The 18938-nt window shown below is 51.7% G+C and overlaps 9 protein-coding genes across 9 annotated transcripts; 4 read left to right on the forward strand and 5 right to left on the reverse strand.

The window, feature by feature from the left end:
• Positions 1-551: 551 nt before the first annotated feature.
• CCOS01_02054 (cytochrome P450 2D18) lies at positions 552-2752 on the reverse strand (the record flags this gene model as incomplete). Its single annotated transcript, XM_060450246.1, has 7 exons — positions 552-1015; positions 1083-1117; positions 1188-1666; positions 1728-1751; positions 1831-1966; positions 2039-2345; positions 2713-2752. 7 exons carry the CDS (start codon positions 2750-2752, stop codon positions 552-554), a joined length of 1485 nt encoding a protein of 494 aa, XP_060318896.1.
• A 612-nt stretch (positions 2753-3364) lies between these two features.
• Positions 3365-6014, forward strand: CCOS01_02055 (uncharacterized protein; the record flags this gene model as incomplete). The annotated part of the gene is made up of 4 exons (XM_060450247.1): positions 3365-3373; positions 3504-3522; positions 3661-4105; positions 4172-6014. 4 exons carry the CDS (start codon positions 3365-3367, stop codon positions 6012-6014), a joined length of 2316 nt encoding a protein of 771 aa, XP_060318897.1.
• Positions 6015-6542: 528 nt separating this feature from the next.
• Positions 6543-7634, forward strand: CCOS01_02056 (fumarylacetoacetate hydrolase domain-containing protein 2A; the record flags this gene model as incomplete). The annotated part of the gene is made up of 4 exons (XM_060450248.1): positions 6543-6737; positions 6814-7159; positions 7244-7364; positions 7433-7634. 4 exons carry the CDS (start codon positions 6543-6545, stop codon positions 7632-7634), a joined length of 864 nt encoding a protein of 287 aa, XP_060318898.1.
• A 381-nt stretch (positions 7635-8015) lies between these two features.
• On the reverse strand, positions 8016-8969 carry CCOS01_02057 (uncharacterized protein; the record flags this gene model as incomplete). Its single annotated transcript, XM_060450249.1, has 3 exons — positions 8016-8570; positions 8640-8851; positions 8915-8969. The coding sequence occupies 3 exons, from the start codon at positions 8967-8969 to the stop codon at positions 8016-8018; spliced, it is 822 nt and encodes a 273-aa protein (XP_060318899.1).
• Positions 8970-9452: 483 nt separating this feature from the next.
• On the forward strand, positions 9453-10557 carry CCOS01_02058 (3-oxoacyl-(acyl-carrier-protein) reductase; the record flags this gene model as incomplete). The annotated part of the gene is made up of 6 exons (XM_060450250.1): positions 9453-9494; positions 9583-9685; positions 9757-9923; positions 9997-10241; positions 10303-10466; positions 10511-10557. 6 exons carry the CDS (start codon positions 9453-9455, stop codon positions 10555-10557), a joined length of 768 nt encoding a protein of 255 aa, XP_060318900.1.
• Positions 10558-11328: 771 nt separating this feature from the next.
• On the forward strand, positions 11329-11838 carry CCOS01_02059 (cupin domain-containing protein; the record flags this gene model as incomplete). Its single annotated transcript, XM_060450251.1, has 1 exon — positions 11329-11838. The coding sequence occupies one exon, from the start codon at positions 11329-11331 to the stop codon at positions 11836-11838; it is 510 nt and encodes a 169-aa protein (XP_060318901.1).
• Positions 11839-12252: 414 nt separating this feature from the next.
• On the reverse strand, positions 12253-12789 carry CCOS01_02060 (uncharacterized protein; the record flags this gene model as incomplete). The annotated part of the gene is made up of 1 exon (XM_060450252.1): positions 12253-12789. One exon carries the CDS (start codon positions 12787-12789, stop codon positions 12253-12255), a length of 537 nt encoding a protein of 178 aa, XP_060318902.1.
• A 2743-nt stretch (positions 12790-15532) lies between these two features.
• Positions 15533-16790, reverse strand: CCOS01_02061 (uncharacterized protein; the record flags this gene model as incomplete). The annotated part of the gene is made up of 2 exons (XM_060450253.1): positions 15533-16617; positions 16679-16790. The coding sequence occupies 2 exons, from the start codon at positions 16788-16790 to the stop codon at positions 15533-15535; spliced, it is 1197 nt and encodes a 398-aa protein (XP_060318903.1).
• Positions 16791-17235: 445 nt separating this feature from the next.
• On the reverse strand, positions 17236-17406 carry CCOS01_02062 (uncharacterized protein; the record flags this gene model as incomplete). Its single annotated transcript, XM_060450254.1, has 1 exon — positions 17236-17406. One exon carries the CDS (start codon positions 17404-17406, stop codon positions 17236-17238), a length of 171 nt encoding a protein of 56 aa, XP_060318904.1.
• Positions 17407-18938: the final 1532 nt, after the last annotated feature.

An 18938-nucleotide genomic window follows, 5' to 3' on the forward strand; every position in this document is an offset into this window, starting at 1 on the left:
TGAGCATCCTGCGGTTTGGCCACTTGCAGCTTTCAACCTTCTTATGTCTTGGCTGTCCACTTACGTGTCAAAGCTTATCCTGCAATGAATCAAATGTAGATAGGGAAGCGGAAGTGGTGACAGAAATTGGAACCGGGTGGCTGGAAGTTGCTACTCAATCCTCACGATGGCTACGAAAGGTCCCATAATCATTCCCGGTTTTTGCAGCCGCTGCTTTTGGGGAGCTTTCGCGAGCACCTTGAATTTTTGGGATCGAAGACTCCCGTACATGTAGTCATTGACCCTTTTATAAGAGTGTACTTCTTGCTGACATTTCGTTTGAAGATGAAAGAGGCGCAGGGGAGTACAAAAGCGCTGATTAGACCAACATACAGTAATGGAGCGAAACGATATCTAGATCGACTGGCGGCAAGGTAGAGGAATGGCAGTTCACATTTGTCATTCCTCTACAGCATGGCTTGTTACCCGTATCCTTTGCTAAGTCTAGAAGTCACACTGGCATCGTCGGAGCCAACAGGCCTAACCGCCAATTTAAGTCTCTTATGATCAAGTCAGTCATACTGAGCCAATAACGCCTCAGCCTCCTTGAACTCCCGTCGGATCGTCTCAATATGAGACTGACTCCTCGGTGTAATCCGAACATGAAACTCCAAAGGCGCCTGCAAAATCCCAGGATTATACGCATGCGGATCCAAAAGCACAACCTTGCCTGTGACAGGGTCCACTGGCTCAGCAAACTCGAAGGCCCAAAGAAGCTTGGAGGCGATACGCCACATGTTGCGCTCCGCGAGGTGGATGCCGGGACAGATGCGGCGGCCGGCGCCGTAGTTGTAGTGGTCTCTGTTCTCCCACTCCGGGCTGCCTGCGTAGTCGTTGGCTAGCTTGGGGTGCTTGAGGTACCTGTCCGGATCGAATCGCTCTGCGTCGGGGTAGTTTTCTTCGGTGTGATGGAGGGCCCAGGTGGGTATGAAGATTGTTGAGTCTTTTGGGATCAACATGCCATTGTATTCATCATCTTTAGACACGTTCTCGTTAGTACTACTGTTGGTTGGAAAATGAGGTGTCCGGTATCATGAACGAACCTTGGCGAACTTTGTGCGGAAGGGCAGTGACAGCACTGGATGTTTCCGTATGATTAGTTCTATAAATGCTTCCACGAGAGATGACAAAGTGGCGAGAAGACTTACACCGGACGCCAGCGCATACCCTCCTTAACGATGCAGTTCACATAAGGTAGCTCCGAAAAGTCATCCCAGCGAGGAGACCGACCACTCCCACAAGCCTCATCAATCTCAACCTGTGCTTTCCTCTGGACATCAGGGTGCAGCGCAAAAGCGAGGACCAGAGTCAAAAGTTGCGCGGCAGTGGTGTCGGCACCACCCTCGATGATTTCCCCCATGAGATTGGTGAAGGCGTGCTGGCTGATCTGTTCGGGCCAACCCCTCTCTTCGTACTCGTCAAGCAGGCCGTCGATGATGCAGTTTCGTCTCTCTCCGCGCGTGCGACGCTCTTCGACGAGTCGACGTGCTTTGGACCAGGTCGCGTCCATTGTCTTACCGGCGTCGAGTGCGCGGCGTTTCCAGAAGGCCATTGAGGAGGGGATGTATCGCAGGAAGGTGAAGACGTCTACCGGAGGGGCGGCTCCAGGCTCCATCGATGCTGTCCACTATGAGGGTTCACGTTAGTACACTGATGTCTGCCTGTGTGCCATGCAAACTTGATCTCACCTTTTCCATTACATCGTAGACTCCCTAGATCTGTATATTAGCTCGGACTTCACAACGAAAAGGGGCCAAGCTAAGCGTCACTACATTGATTGAAATAGCTTACATGTCCCCAAAAAGAATTCATATCGGGTGCTCTAAAGCCGTATGTGATGGATGTTACCACTGAAGCAGTGTACCTACGGATCTCGTTGAAGAACCCCTCAGGTTTGTCTAAAAGGCGAGTCATTAAAACCGTGGCCCTTTCACAAACATGTCAGCAACCATGAAAAGACAACTCAGAAAAGAGAGTCTGATGTCTGTTGGTAGCTTACTCTGCCTCTTGAACTCGAAAGTGTTGCTCGTCAAGCCTCTTTGGAGAGAAGTTGTGCGAAATCACCTTGCGTTTAGACCGCCACGTGGTGTCCATCTGCTCGAGAGCGAGGTGGTCACCGTGTGTGAGTAATCTCCCCACATAACTAGGAGGTCGATCGGAGTAAATGCTGCCTTTCTCTACGAGAAGCTTATGGATAGCCTCACGGTCACACAGGACGATGATCGAGGATGGTCCAACTTTCAAGGAGAAAATTGACCCGTATTGAAGTGCCCATTCTCGCAACCTAGACCGTTGAATATTCTCAGCTCACGCGTCCCATGAAGTAATAATATTTGACTGAAATAGGATACAGGTTTACTCACTGCTTGTAAAGCCCTGTTCTGGGGATCTGATGAGAGTTTCCGAGGACTGGCAGTGTAGGTGGTCCAGGTGGCATCCGCGGATCTCGTTTTCCTATCTGCAAAGTCTTATGCAGCAAGACGCCGAAAATGAGAGTTATAATTGCAAGTTGCCACATCTCAATCAATTTCAAGATATCTACTAAGCTACTTCATCATTGGAACGAGTAGCCTCCATTGCTTTTGTACACGCCCATCCATACTACCCTACACCTCTGGTGTCGACCAACACCCGTGAAGTTAACATCTACAACCTCGTTAGCAATGCTCTTACACTGATTGGACCCGGACGAATCTCCATCTGTCAAAGGCATGGTGTTCCTGAACGAAATTTGTCCGGCGGGGTACATACTGTGAGAGAATCAGTCCGGGGGCGGGGAACCGGCTCCTACGGGAACCCCGCGTTTCTCATCTACCAACCAACATGTCTTGCCATATTCTTATTCGTTATAGCGTGAGATTCGGAATGGTCCTTGGCCCTTGGCCGTTGAGCTGCCCCCCAACGTCTAGCAGCTTTCCCCGGATTTGCAAGATGCCAGATGCCAGAACGGGCTTGGCTTTGGGGCCAGGATCCGGACAACTATGGGGTCTTGTTCCCCGCAACCCGGTCCAGCCGCGGCCCCAGCCGGTATGAGTGGCAGCGGAGCTTTCCACGTCATTTTGCAGCACTTATTGGGGGGCTTTGTGAAACTGGCTGACCCACCATAGGTGCCGCAAAAGCACCAAACAAGATCGCGTCCCCTACGGACCCCCTTCCAGACTGGTTGAATGCACACGATCTTGACTTCCTACACAGTTGCTTGGCCTTCAGTGACCTACTTGACCATGGTATCTGATGGTGATAGAGATACGGGAGTGCCATCTCCGAGCCGTACTCAGGAGGGCGTCACTCAGGAGGGCGAGATATCAGATCTTGCTTGCAAATCATGCAAGAGGTGAGAGAGATCGTCTGTCTCTTCGCCCATGTTTACAGCACCACCATTGACTGACATTTCCCTGATTGGGAATTTAGGAGGAAAGCAAAATGGTGGGTCATTTCATGCTTTAGCTTTTACTCTCTTCCAGCGCTCACCTGCATGTATCCGTATGGTCTAACAATACCAGTGATCGTCTTTTACCAAGCTGTACACTCTGCGAGAGGAATTCCCAGGCGTGCGATTATCCATCAACGCGACTAAAACCAGGCCCAAAGACAGGTACCGCACTAGCACTGTAAATTGAGCTCCATGTCTGAGCCGGCTGACAGCGAACTACCAAGGCTCACGACATCGTAAGCGGCGGCGATTAAGCAGCAGTCTCGCTCATGTTGACGAAGAACAGCATGTCGAGGCGGAGGACGACGCCTCCTCCGTGAGACCGGAAGTCTGCTCGAGATCACTGCCCGCCGTTGAACCACAACTCCTTGACTTCCTTTCTACGGGGCTTACAGACCACGATGACTTGGCCAGTCTTCACTCGGATTCTTCGTACATTTCCGATACGCGCTTCGTTCGCGCCATCAGCTTGTCCGCCCTTGTCCATCCATCTCACGACGTAAACTTGACGCCCCCTTCAAGTGTCCCCTCGCCGAACCGTCGCGGCTTCTTCTTGCAACTTGCCGGCGCTCAAAACACATTGCAGCAGGTATGCGAGTCGCTAGACTTGTCAATCGCATCGCTGCAAACATTGTGAGAAGATCAGGCTTTCACTAATTGATGTAGGCGGCTTCGCCTGGTCACTAACATCTACTTCAGGACCGACGCATATTTCGACAACATGACTGCATTCTCACTCTTCCATCAACCTTCATTCGGAGACAAGGTCCAGGGAATCAAGAATGCACTTCACCTCAAGGCGCTATTGGCATCAATGTTCTCCTTCTCAGCTCGTTTCGCCACAGCTCCCGATGCAGAGTCTCCGCCAACAATGGAAGCCTACAGCGGCCCAAGCCATGAGCAACTACACAAATCGGCAATGGGTTTCGTCAACGAGGCAATCGAAAAATACGACGACAAGCCCCCGCCACTTTGCATCCTCCAGGCTCTCATATTATGCACCTTCTATGAGCTCACAAGAGGCGTCCGCGGTCGCGCATGGCGAATGCTGGGCAACTGCGTCAGAATCGCCTACGAGCAACGACTTCATCTTGTTGACAGCATCACGCAAGCCAGACCTCAGCCAGGAACGTCTGGCGTCGCTCAATGGTCGGCGATGGAGGAGAGGCGCCGCAGCTGGTGGGCCATCTGGCAGATGGACATATTCGCCTCGACGGTGCACAGATTGCCCACCGCGATTGACCAGAGCGTAGGCATGAACGAGAATCACCTCCCGGTGCCAGACGTGATGTGGTTTCAAAACATGTACCAACCGAGCTGTCCGCTTGATCCTGCTCCATTGGAGCGGGCGAAGAAGCTGAGCAAGTCTGGGAACACCAGCGATGTCGCGTGGTTCATCGTTCTCAATTCTATCATGCGTAACGCTCAGGTTCTGGCTCGCGGCAATCTTCACAGTGTGCTTTCGGACCTCAGTCCCGCACCGGGAGCCGATTCTCGGCCTCTCAAGCAGTATCTCCACGGATCATTCCGCAAAAGGCAGTCGGCAGAAGATGGGCAACAGCTACCCGTTCTCATCGGAGCTCTCAAGCAGACTGTCGCGCTACTACCAAGATCACTCACATACCAAGGGGCTCAACTGGACTTCAAGTCCACGGGTACTTCGTCGAGCAGCGATTGCCCTCAGCTGCCATCCGAGAGACGTTCGAATGCTTCACAGCACGCAATCTACCTCATGATCCAGCTAGCACGATTCATGATCTACCACCATTTCGCATTTAACGAGATCTTACTAGGCACAATTTTCTCAGAAACAGACAGTCCTCCTTCATTTGGGTGGACATCGTCATCCAAGGATGAAAAGGAGAGGCTGTCCAACTCAGAAGGCCTCCGGAACTGCCTCGAGGCATCAGACGACATTCATTCCATCGTCAGCCGCTCATCAGAAACACACATACAATGGACGAACCCATTCTTGGCGAGCACGGTATGGCTCGCCGCCTCATTACAGGTTCTCCGCAAAGTGTTTGCACCGTCGACGTGTAACGAGGCATCAGAGATGAAGATCAAGGAGCTCCGTGCAGTATGTCAGAAATATACCGACTTTTGGGGAACGCCTGAAAGTCTCTTACAAAATCTTGATTCGTTGGAGGAACGGCTAGCACAGAAAAAGGCAGAGATTGCGGCGATTGAAGCGACTCACATGCTAGGCTGCGCATCATATCAACACGCTGGACATCATACCTCCGCCTTCAACGGAACGAGTTCATTGCAGAACTTTGGTCTCATGATGGGACCTGAGCTGGACCAGAACTTTTTGTTCACATCCGTAGGGCCGGGACACCAAGGCCAAGACGTGCCCACACCAATGTCGCCGCGTAACGCTTCAACCGCCCATGCCAACTGGTTTGTTGACGGGCAGCAAGATGGCGCGGAGGGTACTACAGATGGATTAGGGATTCCCGGTCTCAATGCTTCGGATGAGTTTGCCGGGTTTCCGGAGGGTGACCCGGAGCTGAGCTTCTTCATGTCTACCTTATTGTAATGAGTGCGTGATACCCCTTGTCAGATCGAGGATAGATTTAAGCCTCCAAGGCAGTCAGCGTTGAATTCTGGAATCGATCTTCTTCGAAGTCGTGATATGGTTGCTTGAGGTTCTTTTCACAAGGCGTGACTGCCGCCGGGCTAGGCTGGCTTGACGTATTTCTACTCCAGGTCGACCGAGTATAGTATGCAACTGTGTGCGTCCTTCCGTCTTTCACAGTAGAATTACCCAGTGAAAAGGAATAAATCCCTGTGTTTCCGGTCAAATGCTAAACTAGTTTGGGCTGCAGTGCGACGGACGGACTGATTCTATGCAGATCTGTCTCAATCCCACATACCGGTCTAATACGAATCAACGAGAAATAGGTTGTGACATGGGAAATAGGCTGTGTACTTTGCGCATTTTGAATATCGGGAATCAATTCATCTCACCATAAACCTTCTTCATTCGAGTACCAGTCTTCGTAGCCATTCACAGCTTCAAGCCAGAGCCTCACAATCACGACCTACCATAACACCACGATATAAGATGAGCCCTTCGTGGACACACTTGGTGCGCTTCGTCGCTGAAGAAGACAATGAGATACACCTAGGCCAGATCGACGCCAGCCAGTATCCTGATGTGGGCCTAGCGACACTGGAAGGCCAGAAGGTCAAAGCCAACGTCGTAGTTGGAGATGTTTTTGATGGGCGTGTCACAGAAGATGTCTTGCACATTGAACACGTAAGTTCCGCTATATCTTACCATCTGTGGTTACTTGTTTTGCATGTTTACTGAGAAGATTGTAAACGACCGCTAGCTTCTATCACCCGTCACCGCCGACCAAGTCCCAATCATCCGATGCATGGGACTCAACTACCGCGACCACGCCAAGGAAGCCAATATGCCCATCCCCGAGGTCCCCGTCCTCTTCATCAAGCCGAGGACAGCTTTGACTGGCCCGCACCCATCCACGATCAACATTCCCAAGATTTCTCAGGACGGGTCGAGCGACTACGAGGCCGAGCTTTCTCTGGTTCTCTCAAAGTCTGGCCGTGATATCCCAGAGGAAGAGGCTATGGAATACGTGCTTGGGTATACTTGTAGCAACGACGTCAGCGCCCGGAAGCAGCAGTTCAAGAACAGCCAGTGGTCTTTTTCGAAAGGTGAGCTGTGAAGAGTCTGCGAATGGGACATTCATGAAGGGCAAGTCGCTCACTTCAGGATTCGGATGCTGACATTTCACATAGGTCTGGATGGATCTTGTCCCATAGGGCCTGTTCTGGTTGCAAAATCCGCCATTAAAGACCCCCATTCTCTACAGATTCAAGCCATCTACAATGATCAGGTCGTCCAAGACTCCAACACGAAGTGAGTTTTCGGTACTCCTTGCACTGATACGAGCGGGCGTTACAGTTGAATGCTGACTTGATGAAAAGGGAGATGATCTTTACCATCCCACAGATGATTTCGTTTCTGTCACAGGGTACAACTTTGGAGAAGGGCACAATCATCATGACGGGCACTGGTCCTGGTATTGGCGTGATGAGGGACCCGCCCATCACACTCCATGACGGAGATGACATGAGGATTGAGATTTCTGAGATTGGCACTCTTGTCAACCGTGTTCGATATGAGTGAAGTGGTCATCTAAAAATGTGCTTTGGAGATTCAGATACAAGGCCGGGTTGGACTTAGACATGGTTAAATCCCAAATCCATCGAACTTACTTACGGTCGCAACGTGTCTCTAGCGACTTTCGTGACTCCCGAAGAGCGAAGCAATTGCGTGATAATTCACCTATGACTTACCCAGGCTCATTTCGAGGTCCATTCAGGCCTGCGAAGCGGATGATGGCTCTCAAAATCACCTTTTACATCACTTCCCCAGTCTATCCCTGGTAGCGCACACTAATATAAGCACCGAATTGTGAAAACCCACCCATGCTATTATTTACCAGCTATCTTGACATCAGCTTAAAACGACGTGAGTTTCATTTCAATAGTTCACCAACGAGGGATCTCAACTACCGGGTGCCACGCCAATCGTCATGCCGCCGTCAACAGCAAGAACCTGACCCGTCATCCACTTCGACTCCGGCCCGCACAAAAACACTACAACATCAGCAATATCCCCCGCCGTCCCTAATCGAGGCCACGGCGTCGCCTTCTTCATCAGCTTGTGTATCCCAGCATCCTCAAGATTCCCCCTCGCCAGCCCCGTCGCCACGACGCCCGGCGCTACGCAGTTGATGTTGATGTAGTCCTTGGCATGGTCCAAAGCACCAGCTCTCGTCATGTGGTTGACCGCAGCTTTTGTAGCGGAGTAGGCCACCTCTCCCGGAAACCCGACGACGCCCGCGCAGGACGAGATGTTGACGATGCGTCCGCGGCTGCCCCATGCAGGGTCGAGGTCTTGCTGGAGGAACTGGCGGATGGCAAGACGGCACATTTTTGCGGTGCCGAGGGTGTTTACGGCCGACATTCGTTCCCATAGCTGGTCGGATTCGTCTGCGAAGAGGTGGAATGGGGCCCAGTACCCTGCGCAGTTGATGAGTATGTCGAGGCGGCCGAACTTCTGCAAACTTGAGTTAGTTGGGACCTAGAGGGAATGAGGGCTGCAGATCTGGGAAAGTTCCTAGCTCACCTCGTTTGACTTCTTGAAAACATCCTCGACGACTTTGGTGTCTGTGATGTCACCCGAGAAGAAGATGGCCTCGCCTCCCGCGGCGGAAATCACCTCTGCTGTCGTCTTGTCGATGTCTTCTTCGTAGCCTTTGGAGTTTGGCAGGTCATGAAGATCAAAGGAAACGATTTTGACTCCGAGAGACGCAAGCTGGATGGCGATTGCTCTTCCGACTGCAGAAGTCACGATCGTCAACATGTGTTGTTGCTACCCTGCTACCTAGAGGCGGGACTCACTGCCAGATGAGGAGCCTGTGACCAACGCCACTTTCCCATCCAATTGTCTTCCCATCTTTGCAAAACTTTGAATCTGAGAAAGCGAAAAGTCTTTGTAAGAGTCTCGGATTGCTGCTGTTGAGTGAGGTAGAAGTGGTTTCCGTGTAATTGAAATCGCGGTGGTTCTAAGAATCAGTTTGCAAGACACTACGGTGTGGCATTAGAGGTGTTTGTCTGTCGTTGCAACTTTTAAATCACTTCAAAGTCAGAACTGATGCAATTCAAATGGACTTTCAACTTCAGCAATGTGTGGTTGATGTCCTGTCTTGGCCGGCATTCGAAAGTTAGGCCGAATATCAGTCCGCAGTGAGACGGCAGGCTGAATACGGCGCAACTATCGACCAACACAACCAGGGTGTTGCTTGGATAACGGCTCCTCCAACGACCCTTAAGATGCCTTTCGATACGCAAGAATATTACGGCAAACAGATCACGAGTTTGTGTCTCATCTCGAGTGTTTCGCCGTGCATGCGCCGATTAGGCAAACCTCGGATTCGTCATGTTCGCGCGTAAGGTGTTCTGCGTCACCGGTGCCGCATCGGTAAAGCTTCCCGAACTAACCCAGTGTTATCAATTGGTGCTTCAGTTATGATTTCCCAGTGCGATAGCTGATTCATACAAATTTCTAGGGTATAGGTCGATCTACTGCAATAATACTAGCGCAAAGAGGCGCTGCTGCTCTCGCGGTCAGCGACGTGAATGCAGCGGGTTTAGATGAGACCGTCAGAGAGTGTGAGGTCCTCTGTGCCATACCACTTCAGCTGAAACGCGAAGATGAACCAGCTACTGACAATTGAGAAAAGGCGAGAAAGCTGGGGCCAAAGTCCTAGCTTCCAAAGTCGACGTCCGCCAAGATCATGAGGTGAAGTCCTGGATCCAAGAGTCTTTCGCCAAGTTTGGCAGACTCGATGGGGCTGCCAACGTTGCTGGAGTCGCTGGCGGGACGGGATCTACAATCATTGAGACAATCGTAAGAATCAGCTTCTCCTCTCCAGAGCTCGTATCTGTCGTGATCGGTGTTCGCTGACGTCCTAGCTTCGCAGGCACAAGAAGACTGGGACAGAACCATAGGCGTCAATCTCAACGGGGTTCTCAACTGCATGCGAGCTCAACTACCGCTGTTACCAAAGCCAGGAGGAGCAATCGTCAATGTATCAAGCACCTCCGGCCGGAGAGGTCTACCGCACAGCGCCGCGTACGCAACAAGCAAGTTCGGCGTCATTGGGTTGACAGAATCAGCCGCTGGGGAATACGCCAAGGATGGCATCCGGATCAACACGATACTGCCGTGAGTGAACTCCTCAAGTGCTACGAGAGCTTTGTGAGTCTTAACCTAAGGCTGGAATCAGCGGGCCGGTCGATACCAAGATCTTTCGAGACGGCGAGGCATTGGGACTCTTTGACTCGGACACGCTTTCCAAGGATACTTTACTTCGCCGGATGGGCCAACCTGATGAGATCGCAAATGTCATCTGCTTTCTCTTGAGTGAAGATGCCTCATACGTGACAGGAGGTAAGATAAAGACTGATAATGAGTTGATTGGCGTAAACTTACAGTCAATGCAGCACACTGGAATGTTGACGGGGGCTATCTGGCTTGTTAAATTCGTTGATGACGGTCTTGTATGCTAGAAACACTTTGATTCTATTCAATTCATTTCCAGCCTTCAGTCAGAATTTCTCGTCAATCCATCGGCGCAGGCGTCTTCGACCACCGTCCTCATAAGGTATGCGCGCAGGGAACGACAACCAGTGTCCAGCACATGTCCCGAGGTCTTGCAATTAAGAACTTGAGAGTTCACGAGGGGGGCCTTCGTAGGTCCCATGCTGTGATTATTCAAGTACAAAAACTTTGCAGTGTTTTATTCTCCTTTCAACGTTATGAAGAAAGCATGCGGGTCTTCAGGAATTCATATTCCTTAACCACCTAACTCATGATACGCCTCTTGATCCTATCATCACCTCCATGGAACTCCGAGCAGTAAGCCAGCAGCAAATGTCACTCTCTTACGTTCTAAGATCAAAGTTTTCTCTAGCAGTCGCAGCTTCAGCCCCGTGGGCCATGGTGCTGGACGATCGTCGCTGGAGATTCTCCAAATACTACTTCGTGTCAAAATTGGCAAATACAGACATTGAGGACCGTCTGCTTCGAAGGACCACAAATCCCGACTGGTCTGAGCTGACAAATTTTGGGTTCCGGGGACAACTTTGCCAACTTTCACTGCAACTTTCACTGACTGGGAAACAACGCCGATGCCATATATCCCATGTTGTGCTGCCATATTTGTATATGAATAAGTGCCGTTCCGAGCACTTTAAACTCCAGGTAAAACGAAGTCCCGTCTCGTGCATCAACCACCTCACTCACGTATACCATGTCCCACCACATCACAACCCACGACGCAGCCGGAAAAGCCACCTTCTCCCACGCCTCAGGGACCCGAGAATCGCACCAAGTCCTCTCGGGCTCAATTCAAGTCCTCGCTTCCACCCACAACACACCACTCGACCTCTCCAGCGAGGCGGACATTGAACAGTACAAGATCGATCGCACGCAGTCCCTGTTCCTGAGCTCGCGCGTCATCGCACCAGACAAGGGCACCTCGGCGCTCGTCACGGTCCTCAACCCTGGCGAGGAGTGGCCGATGCACAGGACCATGACGTTTGACGTGGTGTATATGCTAGAAGGCGTGGTGGAGCTGCACCTCGACTCCGGGGAGAAGCGGGTCGTGAGGTCCGGCGATTCGGTCACGCAGAGGGGGACGAAGCATAAGTGGGTGAATGTCACGCCGGACGGCGGGGTAGCGAAGGGGATCGTCTTTGCGCAGGCTGCCGGAGATGTTATTCAAGCTGGAGGCTATAGCCTCTCCAATGGTTGGGATTGATTGGTAAATAGCGGTGGATGAGGGAGGTAATGATACCTGACTGTATGGACGACACATATTCACTCTTTACCACTGCTAAGGGGGTCCAGCCGCTGCTCGGACTTGGGCTGTGGAATATCATAATTGCTAATGTCTCATCACAGCAACTTCAGAGACTCTTTATGGTGGAACAGGAAATGCCAGAACTAACAAGTTAGACAGTAAAGTACTAGCATATGACAAACAACACACGGTGGTAGCGAACCCACGAGGTAAAGGCTTCGTTCTCCCCTTCGGGCAATGCGATTCGATTTGCAAGTGTAAAGAATGCGATAGCAGAGTACCTTAGGTACTGCTGAGATGGTACAAATTCTCAGGGTACGCCAAAACGAACCGAGTGAGCCTAGAGAAGCCATGGTCCTTTGCAACGGTGTTCTAGCTTTTCGTATCTGCACTGCCTTGCTTCAGTGCCTCATCAACAATTTTACATGGATCCGCATCCTTCTTTAGCACGTGCGAATTTTCCCAACCTTTTGCGCAATTGGGGGGCATCCAAGTTATTGTTGTTTCCACGTATTGTTTGTCCTTGTTCGTCGGGCGCTTTGGGTCATCTAAGACCTTGATTTCGAAACGGACAATTCTCATGTCTGGGCGATATTTCTCTTGGCAAACCTCGTCTGGCCAACTGATTCCGTCCCACTTTTGCTTCTTGCTACCAAGATCGGTTCGGCGGTAAACGAAGGGGGCGCCTTTACATGGAAGCATGTTGGCTTTCCGAATCAATTTTGACTCGTGGTATTCAAAACGTAAACGCGAACTACTGGAGAAGTCGGGGTGCACCGAGATGATGACATGGTAGGGATGTTCGGGGTCTCCATCGTACCGATAGGTGCCGAGCAAACGTTTATCAGGTCCTTTTCCAGGCCACGCATCTTCTGCTTCAAGTATGAAATCTTCGCCTTTGCCAGACATTTTGAGCGGAACGATGTTTTATTAAAGCCGTGGTGGGTCGAGTGAATATTGGGTGCAATCAGATAGTTTGAGGATGGAAGCTGCCTTGGGGTGTCAATACTGGCTGGACAGGCAGCTTTGCCATCGCTTTTATATACTTACGACTTTCCCCGTATCTCAATTTGAAGACTCGTCATCTCAAACGGTACCATGAATACAAAGTACGGGCATCTACCGCGCGGTATTGAATATGGTAAATGCGGTAAACCTCTGCTTCGTGTCAAAGGGGTTCATCGTTGTGGAACAGTAACCGTCTTTGCTGAACGACGCGGGTGACCATCTCTTTTCAGCAACATCCTATTCAACTGACGGATAACGACTGAAGAATCATAGGAAAGTATCTTAGCTAATGTTCACAGTTCTCGGCAAGCTTCGCTAAATAGAGCATCATGCTGAAAGGCGAGGGCAATTCTGTTCAGAAATCTGAACAATCTCTACCGTTTCCCTGATCATCGAGAGACTATTCACAAAAGCCCTTTCATAGACCCGTCAGAGTTTGGCCCCATAAGAAGTAGTTTATTCCATTGAAGTGCGTTGGTTCAGCAATTCAAAAAACTTCAATAGGACGACCGTCAAGGGCGAGGAGACACCCGTAACAGCCGATAACATAATCGCCAGATATCCCCTCCATAGCTACCAGTAGCGGCCTCTCGAGTAATCCGATGAAAGAATCAAGTTGCGGGGCTGTTCGTGCATGAATCAGAGACGGTGATAAAGAGCATCATTCAAGAACGATGGAATGGGCAGTGTCGCCCTATTTTGCTCGTGGAGCTTGGCAGAGCTCCATGGATACTTGCCTAGCCAGATGGACATGCCACGAGACTTGACAGCATTGCTTACTGAACCGACTTACGAGCTTGGTACGTCCCTTGATAGACTCAGACGTATGCAACATAAGATGGAGAGCTTTCTCAGGCTCCTTGCAGGGTTCACATCGACGAGCCATGCAGCATGGCCTGCTTCACCGATGGTCTGGACGAACTCGAAGACAGACTCCCTCGATAATTAGGAAACGCTCGAGGAACGATCACGAAGCCACCTTATACAGCTTTGCTTCTCACGCATGCTGCGGAACTTTATTGAGGACGCGCTTTGTGAGAAGTCGTACTCGACGCTCTACATGCATGAACTCATAACAACTTTCCTGACTACACGCTATGTCGCTTCGCATCTCGGGTGGAAGATTCCACTAACAAATTTGACTTCCGTTTCGCCCATGTTCGCTCATCGAGTAGGTCGTATCTAGGTCCAAGGGTGATGTACTCTAGGTCACACTCACAGTCTGACTGCTAGAGAAGAGCCCCGCTCTCACCAGTGAGAGTAGCTCCTCACATCTGTTACGATGTCTGGCAAGCCTTCCAGCGGATATATTCTTGTAGCCTATCATTTAAAATATGGCCAATCGAGAGAGTAGTGGCAGAGCGCTTGATCTGGGCTGATCACGCCCGTCATGTTTCGTGACAATATCCAAGAGGCTTCGCACATGCGTTCTCATTTGGTTAGCAGATAGGGGACAAAACATCCGTCGTCCTATGGTTCCATCTTCGCGGAAAGCTCTGCATCTCATCATTCAGTCACACCGAACCCTCTCCCATACTATTCCTCCACCGACCCGATCGCCTTGCCTCAGAGAAGATATCTCACCGAAGAAGGAGGCAGCATCTCAAACCACATCGCCAATGAGTCCTTAGCAACTCCACCAACAACCCAATCACACCCGTAATTCGGCAGGCCTCAACCCAGAAACCGAAATCCTGCTTCCCTCCCCAACCCGAGTCCCGGGAACTATCGAAAGTCCATCTCTCATTAATGCCCGCCTCATTCATTAGGCGTCTGCCGCTCAGCTCCGTGGGATGACCACCCACCATCCACCACCCATGACCCCCTGCTCGTGAGGCTGACGATGATGCATATCCCTCGCCCCCACTCAAATCGGAAACCCCCTTCTCAAGTCCTGGGTCGCAACACCGTAACCTAACCCCCCTTTCCTTTCCTAAATGCCACCCCTCCCTGCACTGGAATCCCGGCTCCGGACCCCCGCGTGGGCCCCGGGTACATGGACCATTTTGGCGCCGCCTTAGATGGTGTGATGAGAAATGCTTTCCGACCCCCCCTTGACGACGGATTGTGGCGCGCGGGTTGGATATTCCAGGTCAACGTAACAATTGTTGGATTTACGAGCATTAGATATGAGGAAATGGCTCACGCTGACCATCATGTCACCATTTGATGAAACATCATCGCAACATCAATCACGAAAACTGCGGATCAAGAGACGGAGGTGAGCGTTGACAGAGACTTTTTTTGGCGCTCATTTGATATCAAGCTTGTGTAACACACCAACAACAGAGACCCCATGAATGATTTTGCTCCTTCTCCCAAGCTGTAACACAATATCTAGACCTAAACCCCCCTTTCCAAAAAGCAAAATCCCAAGTAAAAGCTGAAAAAAAATAAAAGAAGACAAAAAGGGGAGACAAATTCCTCCGATCGAGCCTGCTTTCTACCCTGTAACCAAAATCCGAAATGCAATTTTGATGAACCCCCCGAAACCCATGCAGATGTCGTGACCGAAATCGAAACCTGCCGGGAGAAATGCACGTATGCTTACATGGAACATCACGCCCTACAACCAATCCGAAGCCAATTCACAAGATGAATGCAGAGATTCCTCCATATCACACCGAATCCGTCCCTCGAGAACTCAACGCTGACCGTGGTGATGCTGAGGCGGCGGCGGAGGCGGCATGATACTGCCATCGTGATCGACCTCGACCTCAAACATGGGAATATCCTCCGCCTTGAAGTACATGCCCAGGTCGTCCCCGCCGGCCGCCGAGATGGAGTACATGTCCTTGCCCAGCGCCACCTTGCGAACCTTGGCGCCCAGCCCCCAAAGCCTGCCCGGCGTCATCTCCTGGGCGAGCACGTTGTCAAACGTCTGCCACTGAGACCGCACGTGGGCGAGCGCCGTCCTTTGCAGAGCCCGGTGGCTCGGCTGGCAGTTCTCGACAATCTTCTTCTCGCCGTGGCCTCTCCAGCTGATGATGAGGCGGACAGGCTTCGAGGGGGCAGTGGAGATTGCCGGAACCACGGCGGTGGTCATCGCTGCGGAAACCATACCGTGAGGTGGTGATGGGAGTCGCATGCCAGGGGGGAAGCTCCCCCGTGGGGGCGGCGGTGGTACACCGTCTGGTGCGCGGGGGAAGGTGCGTGGACGGTGGCCAGTCCAGCCTGGAGGGGGAGGGGGAGGTTGCGATATCGCGGCCATGGGGGGCGCGGGGATGTACGACGGGCGTTGTCCAGGGGCCGGGCGGCGCATACGCGTGGTTTGTTCTGGTTCCGAGTCGACGTCTTCTTCAGAGGAGGAAGAAGAGTCGTCCCTGGTGTGCTTGCGGGATTTTCGCTTGCTCTTGCGCCGGGAGGACTTTGTCTTCTTACCCCTCCTGGAAACGATGTCGTCGTTGTCGCTGTCAGAGCCGGCAGACAGAGAGAGCATATCAGAGGCGTCCATGGTTGAGGCTTCACTGCCTGAGCTTTCAGAGTCTTCTGATCTCACGCCTCGGGGGAAGGCGAAGCCGTTGGCTTCGATGAATTGGTACACCTCCTGAGAGGATTTGGTGTGGAGGTTCTCAAAGGCATCTTCCAAATCGCGGCCTGTTGCTGAAAGAATCTCCTGGCGTTTACCCCGGTGGACCTTGACAGCGTAGATGGTGTATGACTTGTTAGGCTGGCGAGAGGTGTAAATATCAATGACAGCACTGCGGCCAGATATCAGACGAAGATTGTCTGTAAGGCGAGTTAGTTCTCGTGTGTCTGACACCCCTTGAGAAGATGTGAAGATGCCTACCTATGATCTGCTCGCGCCATACAAGGCACAACGGGTTGGGAGCCATTACCGTAGATGCAGGACGTCTTGATAATGTTGTGGATTCGGTTGTATTGTTCAGCAGAACGAGCATGTGCAGTGTAAGGCGAGAAGAGACTTGATAAGGTTGGTGAAGAAGAAGGGCGAGGACGGAAGGCCAAGGACGCTTCTTATACATCACAGCTGCATCTCCGGGTCATCATCCCATAAGCAACTCAAATCGGTGGCATGCAGAGGACCCTGCAGCCTGAAAGGCGCACCTCGGGCGTACCGTAGCAGTACTTGGGCGGTTGCGTGGTCCACGAGGTATGCTCAGGGACGGCACGTTCTGACAGTGATAGAAAGGGGAAAGTGAGGCGATGGAAGTGGTAGTTTCGACATGGCACGAGTCGAAAGTCTCTAAGGACCTGAGATTTACCGAGCCGGCCGAGAAGCAAGGAATGAAGATCTCAGACCGAGCTACGGAGACAGGGAGCTTCAGCTGCTGTGCTTCCCCAAGCCCATACGCGATTTGCCATCTGATCTTCGGGGTGACTTGCTCATGCTTGCGTGAGTGTTTGCCTGCCAACAAGGAACATGCGGTAACCGGAAATGGAGAGGATTGTAGTGCAAATGGAAAAAAGGAACGTTTCGATACAGTCTTCTTTTGGGCTGTACCTAGTATCGAAAGCGGCCAAGCCACTCGCTGGAAGGAGGAGTGTTTGAAGCATGTAACGAAAAGAAACAAAAGGCTTCACTCGAGCCCGATACCTAGAGATACCACCATTCGAAGGCCAAATTCAGTGTGTCTGCCCTGCTTTCGATTTTGTTCTTACCAATCACAAGCTCTAATCGTGCTTGTCCGTCCCTTGTATATCCTGGGCCGCCCTGCATGCGGGCTGGTGGCCAGTCAACTGGTGTGGCTGGCCCCGATGCGTCTTGCACTTTTGTTCCCTCCCGTCTACTTCTGACACAAGATGCGGCTCACCTTATGCCTCCCGTTCTGCAAGGGCCACGATGACGACGGGAATCGTGGCTAGCTAGACGACCTTTCTTGAGGACCTGAAAATAGGATATAAGAGCCAGCTGTTCGGTTTGCCTGGCGGTATGTTTTGCTGGCACGAGTAGCGCAAGCAACCGGTGAAGATGCCGACCGAATTCCACTCCAAGAGTCATATGTCTTTGGACTCTCTCGCACAAGCTTCAAACCCGAATACGCAGAAAATCTCCATCGTGGCCCGACTCACAAGCTTCTGGTCGTCGCTCTGGTTGCACTACTCAAAACTCGCATCGACAACGGAGAAGCCCGCTGTCCTGGCGTAGAGGTACCCTCAGATACACACGCCCGCCCTATGGCTCCGTTGCCGAGTACTGACCATACTTCATGCTTGCCTGCCGTCATCGTTGGGCCGTTGCGCAGGACTGCCATACAATTGGCATGTCCTCCCAGGCGAGAAGGATCTTTCTCTAGAACGCGGGTCAAGATCAATCTGAGACAGCAAAATGACTGGCGCTCGGGTCTTTGCTGTGCTGCGACTCTGCGAGCGAACGTTATGGGAGTTGAGCATCTGTGAGCTCGCAACCCTACGACGGCGATCGCACAGAGCTCTCGAGGAGGGGAAGAAACGAAACAAGAAAGAAAAATTGGGCTTCGAGAGTCCTCGCTCGTGCGTGTGTATAGACGTCGGAATGGGCGAACCCCAGGACAATGTCAGACCTTCTCGCCTATTGTCTCTGGGCTTCGTCTGAAAGGCAAGAGTTACTGAAAGTGGACGTGCGAGGAATGCCCTTGCAAGCACGCCTCATCCCAGCCCATGCAGGGAACGATTGGACCTTGCGAAGCACCTTAGCTTTTGCTGGCAGGGCAGTGTATGTGTACGACAGGGATGATCAGGCACTAGGGCAGTACGATCTCACCATAGGTTAATAGACTGTAGACATGATGGACGCCTACGCTGAGTACAATGCGAAGCGGAAAGTGGAACGTGGGGAAAAGCAACGGTAGCCATGTCCCATTTTCCTTCCGGGCGAAGCCTGAAGGTGACGCTCGCTACTGCATGCAAGCTTCGCCGTCCACGAGGTTAGATGAGACGAGAGGCGGGCTCGACCATCTTCGGGTGCTACTGAGAGCTACGATATCCGAATGTCCACGTACCCGAAAAGTCAAGAGGTCCACGTGAGGTTGTGGCTTCGTTACCTAGCATTGAAACACTTTGGGACGCTGTTCTGAACTCCTGGATAAGATAGCTTGAATTCTCGTGTC

The sequence above is a fragment of the Colletotrichum costaricense genome (assembly GCF_030867565.1).
Source record: "Colletotrichum costaricense strain IMI 309622 chromosome Unknown Scaffold_2.1, whole genome shotgun sequence".
In the NCBI taxonomy this organism is placed as follows: domain Eukaryota; kingdom Fungi; phylum Ascomycota; class Sordariomycetes; order Glomerellales; family Glomerellaceae; genus Colletotrichum; species Colletotrichum costaricense.